Source organism: Haliotis cracherodii, unplaced genomic scaffold (assembly GCF_022045235.1).
Source record: "Haliotis cracherodii isolate W230 unplaced genomic scaffold, xgHalCrac1.p SCAF_2, whole genome shotgun sequence".
NCBI classification, from domain to species: Eukaryota; Metazoa; Mollusca; class Gastropoda; order Lepetellida; family Haliotidae; genus Haliotis; species Haliotis cracherodii.
The window spans coordinates 5,408,653-5,420,685 of record NW_027266275.1 but is presented as its reverse complement, the minus strand read 5'-3'; the positions used below and the strand labels follow the sequence as shown (position 1 = coordinate 5,420,685).

At 38.4% G+C, this 12,033-nt stretch overlaps 1 protein-coding gene across 1 annotated transcript in view; it reads right to left on the bottom strand.

The window, feature by feature from the left end:
* The window catches only part of LOC139468669 (voltage-dependent calcium channel gamma-7 subunit-like), a 42,360-nt gene extending 38,859 nt beyond the window's left edge, over positions 1-3,501 (bottom strand). Inside the window, exons 1-2 of the mRNA XM_071250795.1 lie at positions 3,414-3,501; positions 1,832-2,705 (exon numbers count right to left, since the gene is read on the bottom strand). Of these exons, the coding sequence (XP_071106896.1) occupies positions 1,832-2,057 (226 nt within the window). The 5' untranslated portion in view covers positions 2,058-2,705; positions 3,414-3,501. The remainder of the gene's footprint in view (positions 1-1,831; positions 2,706-3,413) is intronic.
* Between the last annotated feature and the right edge of the window lie 8,532 nt (positions 3,502-12,033).

The following is a 12,033-nucleotide window of genomic DNA, read 5'->3' as shown; positions in this document are numbered from 1 at the left end:
GCTTTCAACTGTATTCCAGTTATATCACGGCGTGTCAGCTTAATGTGGGAGGAAAGCCCGAAGTGATGCGGGTCTCGGACGTTTACCACTTCGGTGAAACCCACGAGCACGGGTATGGTGCTGACAAACCTAGAAACATAACCGGGATTCAAACCCACAATCATAGGTTTCTGGCGTGCCCAAGGGACGCAACTCTGCACAGCGAATCGCGGCGCCTTAGACGAGTGGGCCACCCGTGCCCCCCTCATAAATACAAAAGCATGTGTCTTTCAACCCTTTTACTTCATACCCGTTTTCTTAAACAGGAGGAGTGCATGGCAACCAGTAATCGAACATGGCAGAACTTTCAATTAGACTGAGTAATTGAACGATATAAATACACCCAAAGAGAGAAATACCGATTACGTTGCTGTTATGTTACCTCAATGAGGGCACGATGTCTCCTCCATGTGCTGATAAATGATGTCACGGGTAATATACATGGTTTATGAAACTACTCGAGTGCACGTGTATTAATTACCCAGCCATAGAGACGCTATGTTGTAATAAGAACAGACACACAATGTCATCGCTTCTATCATGTTTGATTGATGTTAATACCAGTAAATATGAAACTTCAACGTCAGAGAATAAGCAGTCTCGAACAGATTCTATTACTTCATCAGTAAACTAGTAAACTACAATTAGACAACGGATGACTTCGTGAGTTACCATCTTGGTGCGATATGTTGAACAAGTCACATGTGTTAACAAGATGAACATAAAGTAGACACAATTTATGGAAAACTGCTTCTTCAAAACTGTAAAGGCGACGTTTCGGTATAGATCCTTATACCGTCGTCTTGATTGACAACGGGTATATGGATCTACATTTATACCGAAACGTCGCCTTTACAGTATTAAAGAAGTTGTTACTTTGCCATTGTCAACTTCTAAGTTATGCCTATCAAACAATTCATGGTGATCACACTTAAACAATTTGGAGGATAACATCATATAATCATCATAAGTGGCAATTCACAATATTAATTCAATACGTAATTAACCATAATGTATCCCTTGCGATCTATATCTAATAAAGTTATCATTAATGTTTCCATGAGTAAATGATTTAATTATTGTCAAACGTCGCGTGAAACCAAAACAAAGAAAGAGTGACAAGGCTTTTGACATGTGCTTTGAATCATTCACTATTTCAGCAGCTTAACATGAATTACATATATCTCGTACACATTATTATTGAGCGTGATGGGCGAGGGAGGTTGGTTTTTCTATTTCTTAGAGAACATGTCACGAGTGATAAGAACTTTGTATTCCGCAAATGTCATCAAACGAGTCAGGTCAAGCGTTTTGAGCTTTTTTTACTGGCTGAAACACAACTTGTCTACAACACAAGACAGATGACAGAAACACTGATTGCACCATCCACGAAATGAAAGTTTCTAAAGGGGAGGTTTAAATTGACGCGCCGATCCCTAGCAGACATTTCCAAAATTGAACCAAATAATCGAGTATTGTTTTACGCTGCTTTTAGCAATGTTCCATCAAAATCACGACGGAGGACACCAGAAATATACCCATGAGGTGAAATGAACTCGGGTCGTGACGAGCAAACGTTTAAGTCATGTACTGCCCCACCTCCTTTTTAAGCTAACAATAAAGGGCAAACGTAAACACATCACAACTGAAGTTGAAAGGTTTACACCCTTTAACCTTACATTGGGTCAGGTGGCTACTGAGCTACATTTGACTGAGCCTAAGTAAATAATCTATCAAACTGCAAACTGTCGTAAGCCAGTATGAAATTATCGTATAAGCAATACATACTTACCATTTGCTAAATTGATTGTGCAAACCCTCCATAAGCCCGACCGTAATTCCATTGGTACATGAATGTCTTCAGTAGTGTTATCCGGTTTCATTATCCGGAGTGACATCCGATCCTTCGTGAACAGCCATGCATCAGTCGCAACGGCCAAAGATAAGGTTATTCCAGCAAGAGACCCAAAGGCAAATGACAGGCATGTCAACACGTACATGCTACATGCAACCTTCATTGTGCCAGGATTGTCGCTCCCAGTTGGTCACGTCAGAGCATTCATTACATGGCGATGTCCAAGAAACACTTAGCTTCCTTAGCGTAATACTTGGTTTTGAGTAGCACGATCATTGTAATGCTATTTCGACTCAAACGAGATTTCCGTTGTTCAATGGAGATTGGTCTCCTCGTATTTGATTAATCACTGTTGAAATCTGATAGGTGAAATGTCATACCTAAAAAGGGTAGAGTAATTGCCTTACTTAATCTACATTGGACGGAAATAGTACTTCGCTATATTAACTCATTATAACATTTTTGAAAACACTGCGAATAATGTTATACACACATTTTGTCGTTGTTCATTAAGTTACATTTGTCCGCAGATTTCAAGTTTTCTGAAACCACGAACTCCGTTATCACATCTTTAAGAGTAATCTGAATGTTCGGTATCCTTCGTTACATAGCGATTTCGCCGTGACCATATATACACAGTCGACTATCCCTGAGACATAGGCCCATCCTATGAGATAGAGACACAGATGGAAGCCGACACTTGTTGAATTCCCACGGCAATGCTCCTCTTTTCGAAACAGACTATACGCCTCGGTCCAATCGTCAAAGGACCAATCTCCTGCCTTGTCACTGTTTAGTCAGGTACCACAATCTGTGAGGAATAGATACGTCACCGTTAGATTTCAGGGTCTAGACAAGGGTTGCATCAAAGGGGTTGGCTAGATAATAACTTCTTTGTGCCTGCATAGAAAGATTGCTTCATACTGACAAGACATAATTTTCCTGATGGGCACAAAGGCTTCTGCGTAGAGCGAATGAAAAAGCTTTGGTAATATCTGAAATTGAGGGCCAGAAATAAAGAATCGATTTATCTTTGATTTGTCTTGATAATGGGTCACCGCTGATGGCTCATTGGCTCCGCTCTGGACGTTTATCAAGTGATCGGGTTGACATCACTTATAAGTCTTTCTTCAATTTTTGATTGGTGATGGAAAGCCAAATTGGATGAAGATTTTCTGTGACCCAAAAGCTGCGAAATATGTGCTAGGAATCTAGCCATCATTTCTTTGGATTACATACACGTATCATATTTACATAGATTTGTTACTATTTTTGTATGATGTGTTAATTGTGTTATGTAGAACCAAGGTTAAGTTCACAGTATTAAATGTCACCCAATATTTCACACAGCAAGTGTGTATTGAGTAAGGAGAAATTGGTCATAGTTAAATAGAAAATGTCTACTAAATATAATTACTTTTTAGGATTCTTCATTTATTTCAGTGTTTGCTTAAAATGAATTTGTTTCATAATTATAATTCAATAGTTGCATACAAACACTACAACAGTTTATACTTACAGTTATGTGAAGCATATGAAATCTATTGAACATAAAGCATCTCCGGTACTATCCATCAACAGGTGACTCTAAATAGAAACGATCGCTCTTGTTTACACACGATGCCTATCGATCATTCCTGAAACTCATAAAACGCTCGTTTTCACGATAACTTCATTTTATATACTCCATAACATCGTCTGTCACGTGCTTTGTTAACTTCCTGAGGCGAAACCACACCCCTTTTACCATGTGCCAATCACAGCTGTAACATACAACGCATTCTAACTCTCCATCTCCATCAACCCCAGTCAAAAATAAAATCAATAGGTGTCATCCCAACCTGGGCTCGCGCCAAAGGGTTTCTGTAGATTATACGGGCGTATGGTACATAGGAACAACGTATTGTAACACCATGCAGAGGCCTCTTAGCAAATTGTATCTGGATGAACCAAACGAAACCTCACGGGGCAGCCTCTCGGCAAGACGCCATGAACAAGAAAATGATACCACACGAAATACGTTTGAAACGTCTTGGACACAATACCATCCTCTGCTTAGGAATACTATACTACCAGTTACCAATGTGAGGAAGCGAGTATGCGCTCCATACCATTATATGGTAAAGACATCGATCATGATAAGAAAGCTTGGAGCTTCAAAGACCTTATTACCACGATCGTGCTCAATTGGCAGGTATATGTGCGAACAAGTCCTTTCTTTTCTCTCGAATAAGCAGCCCGGGGCTTGGTATTAAATTGTTAGACTTGTGATGAGGTGGTTGTTACGTGGCCAGAGCTGAAACACGGTTATAACATGAACTGTCCAGTCAAGGAGACGCTTTGCTGTATAAAGTGACTTGGGAAGATTGTTAATACGTGGGCAGGAATATTTGATTTGCGCAGTAAACAGGCGAAAGTATCCTCGAGGACCAGATCTTTAGGCAGAACATGCTGTTTAAGCGTAAAGAATATTGCTCAATAAAAGTATTCAAGTTGATTTACTTGGGGCAATGATTATAGAAGTCGCGACATAACATGATTGTATGGTAGATATTGAATAATTCATAAGACCATCAGTAGAATGTAAAGACGGGAAAAGAAACAGGCTTCGTAGAACTCTATATTTTGTGTTTTGTGGAATGAACTATCCTTCGAATGTTCATCAGATGTCTGTTGTTGTGAAGAGGGGATATATTAGTAAAATCATACCATGACCTCCACAACTCCACGACGCTCGTCATAAAGTAATGACAAGGTACTTTTCGTGTCACTTGTCTGTGATATTGCTTACTCTTTTCAGTGATCCATGCATACAGTTGTCATCCCTATGTTGTCCTTTACGCTCTCTGGCGTTGACGTTTTGATTCGAATAATATCTCGTTATCTATCATTGACAATCGGTCGTAGAGATTCATGTACCCTGATATATATATACGTTTTAATAAGAAAGTGGCCTATATAGATGAATACAGCTGGGAATTATTACACAGTGTGATCGATCACCACGGCTCGTGGTGGAATAACAATGACACACAATCCCTGTGTCTTGGGCTATGTACAGGCGTGGTTCAGAGAGCTTTCTTCTCAGCAGTTAATGGTCTACCCAAGCTATGTAATGCCATGACCAGATACATTACAGGCTGGTGCTATATATAGGTGACTGCTAAATAATTGTAGTGTCACATCAATATTTTATATAAACTTCTCATATATATATCGCGATATATTTGTGCTTGTCAAAACTTCTTTATGCAAACAAGATCTTTCGCAGATCAGCTGCTCTTAAGGTGTAATGTAAACTTTAACGTAGTCATAGGCGATGCACAACAGCAGTATTTGTGAAGTCATAATGCCTATGACGTATGAACTTGTGTGCATAAAGGATTTTGGACAAGCACAAATACAAGTGAGAGACACACAAAGAGAGCGACTTTCAAACACAAGCAATGAAAACATACAACCAATACAAATATTGTCGTGATAGGTGTATTGTATTTCGAGTGTATTCCATTCCCATATAGAACAGTTACGTAAAGACACAAGTGCTTGAATTGAAGCATTAGTTGAGCGTTCTTCAAAAGTTCGTTCAGTCGAATTAAAGCATGATGTGTGTACCGTGATAACTGTTCTATTTAAGAATTATCAATGAATGGCATTTATCCTCCTCGTAGAGCGTCTTTGTACGTCCTGATAATATTCGCTATGTAATTATTTACAGCTAAGATTAACAAAATTGCAAATCATGAACACAAAGTGATTTTCGTCTTCAATTTACTGATTACAAATAGGCAAAAACGTATTGATATTCCTATGGAATTTGTTTCTTCCTCTTTTGACCAGGATGTCAGTAAAGCCAAACCTAGAGTGACCTGCCCAATTCTTCTCAGGTTACAATAGACATTGTGTATGACCTGTTTTATGCCCCGTCGTGAACTTCGATCGTGAAGACCATTCTTGATATTACATATTGATTACACGATCACGAAGACACTTTCAATAATGTGTTATGATTCCACATAGATCTTTCTGGACATATAAAACCACACACGCTAGAGAGTATTAACTGTCTGATACTGTTAAAATACAATATTGCAGATGTTGCAGTTCATTAATAAATTCCGCTGTTTTGACATATATATTTTACATATCAAACTTCATTCTTCAAATAACGTTTATGAATTTCCAAACGCTTTTTCAGTTCAATAGCTCACCTAACACATTTGAAAAATTCCCATTCAGCTAATGTACAACATTTATTTTGTTTTGTTGGCTTTGTTTTGTTTTGCTTCACGATGAAATATTTGAAATTGACTTGAGAACTTCATCTCTACCATGACACTGTCCGCCAGTAACATTTCTAACCGTTCGGTGATTGCGTTGATTTACTTTGTCCAGCTACAATTATGGCGAACAACTCACTAGACATCTCTCTCTCAAAAATAACATTGTCTAATTTACGACACCATCAAGTTGCGACGGCATGTTCGAATCCCAAGAAATGACGTCATGATAGAACAATGTTTTATGGTGAAATAAACCACACTTCGCTCTTCATTGTTCTTTGCGATTTATCGCGTAGCTATCTTATATTTATACAATATACTTGTTAATTGTATACCATTTGTTTCTTATTTTACGGTTTCACACTGTATTCATTTTCGTATAGATTTATGGTATAACCTAATGTTTCAATTTGGAGACGACACGATATGGATATCTATCCTCAGAGGTTCAGGACAATTTGTCAAAAAGGAAAGCAAATGTCATCTGAAGTTTACTGAGAAAACAATATGTGTAATGCTGGATTCCTCATTGATAACATCTATGTAAAATTTGGGGGTAAAACATTAAGGCAAAAGGAAGACATCCCCATGGATACATTGTGTGCTCCCCTTCTTGCTGATCTTTTTCTTTATGCATAATAATCGGAATTTCTGCTCGGATTGGCAAAGTCAAAACACGGTTATTTTGCCAAGAAGTTTAACTTCAGCTTCATATCTATCGGAGATCTCATATCGTTCAATAACCATCAATTAGTCAATTCCCTTCAACTGATTTACCTACCTGAACTAGAAATAACTAGAAATAAAGGAGACCAGTGTAGATCTATACATAACGATTCAGAGTGACAAAACACTCTCCACAAGAATGTGGGACTCCAACCTCCCTTCATGTCGAGCAATATTTCAGCATATTCCAGCCTTTGGTGTTTACATTTCCCAACTTCTGAGATACAACCGAGCATGCTTTTTCTATCAAGATTTCATACGACACTTGCTCAGAGGTTGTTTGATCAAGGTTACAGTAAAGGACTCAACAGTTAAGGCCTCAAAACAGTTTTATGGTACACATGTGGAGGACATTTCCAAATTTGAGGCATCAGAGACCAAATTATGTCCGATGCATTTCCCTAGTTTGACTTGTATGTTCCCGTGTTTTTTGTAGGTGAAGAATTGACTTGCCTTTGCATGCGTGTGTGACGGTTTCCACCGATAGGACAGGATACGCTCACCTTTTCGCGAACACATGATGTTATTACTATTTGATAGTGATTCATAAACAAATGTTCATGATATAATCGGAATCGTACATTCGATTTCTATTGAATATGGAAAGGGTTTTGTCGCTTTTATTAAAAGACATCACATCTATAAGTATACAAACTCGCAAATATGGATCACTTTTTGTAGATTACTGTTGAGGAAACTTTAGATATAACTGAAGTGAAATCACATCGTATTCATGATTAATCATCCTTAATCCTTAACTTTGTCAATCAGGACGATTAAACTCAGATCTGTACCCTACTATAATAATGTTACCATGAGGTTCATTGTACAGTCCGTCCAGGTTTACAATCAAACGATAACCTGCAAAATGTCGATTTCATTGCCCTCGTTGTTAATAACAACGTAAACAATTCGATTGTCTTCTTCAGCATCTAAGTCCTGTCTGATCCACTTCAACAATGAACCAATCAGTGCAGAGACCTCTTCTTTCTTGTCTCCGGGGCTCAAAAGGAACGCTTCACGAGAAGCGGTGTTGATGACTTTCACAAAATATATTATCTACAGTGTTCAGGCAAAGAGTCCAAGCATTCATGGTCACTCTAAGCAGATTCCGGCAGACGTGTCTGGAATGAAAGGACACATTGCTAGCGGAAATAGTTCAATGTTGTGGATATCAACAACACAAGACTCTTTCCGAACTGCCAGCTAAGCTTCAAGGATGGCCAGGACACAGCCAGTGTTCACCTTACATGAAATATGAATTGTGAAGAATTGTGTAAATATTTGTGTCACAGTTAATCGGGTATGATTAAACTATCATATAATGTCAAAGTTAGAGATCGATTCCTAATGTGCGTTATTGTAATCCATAAACGGCCTGTAGACATGTGTGTCTGTGTTTACTTGAAACTACATAATCATCAATCGACCTTGAGAATTCTAGTGTTTGTATTTTTCTGTCGATAAACATTGTGAATAAATGTCACCAACTGGTGGTTGTAGGAATCATGGTTTCTAAAATAATAAATACATTATCCATCAAGATGCCAGGTTATGACAACTATCTGTTTTTGGAAACTGTTTAAAATGTCAACATTTCTATTTGTTTGTATTTAAATGAAAATAGTCTTGGCAGGAAGGTTTGGTTGGCTACTGTCACTATGTGTGTCAATTTAGAAGCATTAGACATTTGACATTAGAAGCATTGCTTAGAACTGTGTAATGTTTCAGTGCAGTTAATCACTATATAATGACTTGTGATGCGAGTAGTGGCCTGGCATTTGTAACTTTCATTGCATAACATCTCATATTCTGGAATCGTATTAACGAGCTCTGCAATTTCCACCATGTTTCCTTTTGGGCGATTTTGGTAATGATTAAGTTTGTCTGTACATTTACCAAAGGCGTTGCCTTGTGTAATGTACACCCATCCTATTACAATAGTTACATCTCATAATGTCACCTGTACTTGACTGACGTATGCTGTTTGCCTACTCAGTCTGATATATGTAGCTATGTTATAAACAGTGTGCAAGACTTCACGTCTAGGGGTACGTGCGGTGATGTCGAATGGGGTTTAGCTTGTACTGTGCCAGTGTTATAGTGTCAGCCAACTTATTTTCCCAACACAGATTGCCAAATCAGATACAATATACTGACTGTGAGTCGACAAGTTCTTGTTTTATCCCCAAGGTAACAACAAGTACAATTTTTAACGCGGCCGCAGATCGAAACACCGGCTTTTCGTTCTCCAGGGTAGAAAACAATCACCATACAAATACAACGTACCATCCTATTGTCATTGTGGTCGGATCATTTTGGTTGTAGGAAGAGCCAAGGATTTGTTGGATTGAAACTGGAAATATTCATTTCATATCAAGTGTTAAACAAAATATCCATTCTTCGCTGGATATTCCGGATAAGCTCTGAAGAAAATATGTTATGAAGAAGAAATATATTGTTCAGCTCTTTCCTCAACAGACAGCAATTGCCTTTTTAGGATATAGTCGGAATTGTACAGTCGACCCTGCTTTTGGCTGAGATGTGTTATGAATATGGTACGGGTTGTGTCGCTTTTATTTATTTGAGACTCTTCGTTGACACCAATTCCAAAGATCAGAAACGGGACGAAATTTTTATTTGAACCCATTTGACCTGACATGGATTCTGCACTTTAGACCATTGGGCCACCCGTGGCCAGCAACATCCATAGTACATATTACCAATGCAGGAAGCACTAACGTATACATTTTCCGACACATTTGCAATGTCCAAGAAAGATGTTTTAGAAGATTTTTCTCTATATAAGTTAAATCAAACGTGAAATTCCTTTTTACAACCACATCTAGATGCTTTTATCATTGAAATAGGATTAAGGGATTGATTTATTGGCAGACAAATAATTTGAATTTATGGTCAACAGATGCTCGTTTTAAGTTCGAATAAAAGTTACGGTGTAGTTTTATTGTTTGCTAAAACGCTTTTTATTTCCCTAAAGGGTTGGATTACGTTTCAAGATGTGTTCTAATGACTTGCTACTGTACGCTTGATTTGTGCCTAGCAGAGGTACTTAACGTCTGGCGATCGGAGCTATTTTCAGTGGTCATTCTGTTAAAAAGCACTTCGCCACATTCCCGTGGGGTTGTCTCACGAGAACAAAGGTCCACGACAACAGTTGGACAATGATGCAGACAGATTATATGGAATTAAGAAAGAGTTGTGCTGCTTCGGCATCGGAAACTTCAATAAAAGTATTCTGAGCGCTGGATTGAACATAGTTTTATTATGACTATGAGCATATAACCCAGATGCCTTTGTGGTTTTAACATCATGAAGAAACTATATCATCCTGCTTGGTACTAGATGACGTAAAGTCGCTTTAGTTGGTTATATGAGGAGGAATCTAAAAAAGCCTTGTGTGGTGGTGTCGACTTCCAAATGAAACAATAAGTTAACCAAGAAATCTATACGTAAAAGACATCAGTGTGAAACCAACAAACAACAAAGATGTGGGATACAATTAACAATTGTATTATTAAATAAACTAGGGTGATAAATCAATACAAATTACTGCACAGCAATTACAATGGCCGTATACAATAAAGTGGCTGCACAACATTCAATGGCAATAAATATTTAATAAATAATATGACTACGATTACACTGGCAGTATAAAACATAATAGCAATGGTAATATCATCTTCCCGAGGCAAGGGAGTTAACTGACTTCAGTTTCCACGTGGAAACTGGACTTTTATAGTCAGTTAACGTCCTTGCCTCGGGAAGATGTGGTAATAGCAAAATGTGATATAAATATCCACCTAGCAGCAAAAGTGGTCAAGGCTGGTATCCATGGTGTTATCACATCATACACCCACTGGTCTTGATGTAATGTAAGATGTAATATGAAATGAGAGGGCATGTGTTTGCCCACTTATATATATATATATACCTTCTAGAAACTTTCCTACCATTCCGGACTAGTCTATTGCTGTTCTAGGAGATTCCAGGTCTAACTGGATTAGTCTGTAGCCTTAATTTCTAGATTCCCGATTACACTTGAATTCAAAAGCATCAAAATATTGTCGCCACGCCACAGCTCTGCTTAGACAGTACTACATTCATGACAACTAACAATTGTCAAACCACAATGCTATGAACTGTTACTTGACCTCGGCAAAAACAATGTAATACAATATTGTTTAACAATAATTAACACTGCGATCCAACAGTTTTAAGGAATGATTGAAATATTGGTACACAGTTGTTATCTGACGAGACATGGTACTTAGGGGGCAGGGGGGGGGGGGGGGGGGGGGGGTTACTTTGTTGATGACTTTATTCAAGACGCATGTAGGCAATCGGCCCATATTCACAATAGTGGTCCAGTGTTGCATGTACAAAACATTGTTGGGTTGTGGTTGACAAAGTACATCATGTACACCAGACAATCAGTTGCTAATTCAACCTATCTGACCTGCACCTATCTGCATTTTGGCTTCTTTGATTTTATATGGAATGGAGTGTCTGCGTTTAGCGGAGACTTTGTGTGACGATTGAAATGAGTTCGTTGTTTTATGTCAATGAAATCAATATCCAAAGATGCCTCATAAAGCATATACGTATCGCCAGCAATGATTACATGTATAATAACGCAGTAAAGTCAAAGTTGGGACGGTCCAGGGTTCGACATAGCGTTATGTATTTTTATCTCGAATTCGAGATAAGCGGGAAAATTGCTGAACATTTACATAGTGAGGTGGTCGGGAGAATAGTGAGAATAGGTGCGGGATAACGATACATTCGAGATAACGGGGTTCGAGATAACCAGGTTCAGTTGTGTTCAAATTAAATGTGTCAGTTCAACCGACAGCAGTTGTAAAACTGGTGTGATAACATGATCTTCGGATCAGTAATATGCAACGTATGTATTTACTGTGTGTCCCCACTGTACCTTTATATTTCCACAACATTAATTAGCAGTGTTACTCATACTCAATAGGGGAGGTGAACTGAAATGGGGTTTAATGTCGCGTACAAGATCATTGCACTTGTCTAATGTCGATTTTAAAGTGCAAGCCCGCTGACATACCATGCCGCAGTTTAACATGAACACTCCGATCAGACACT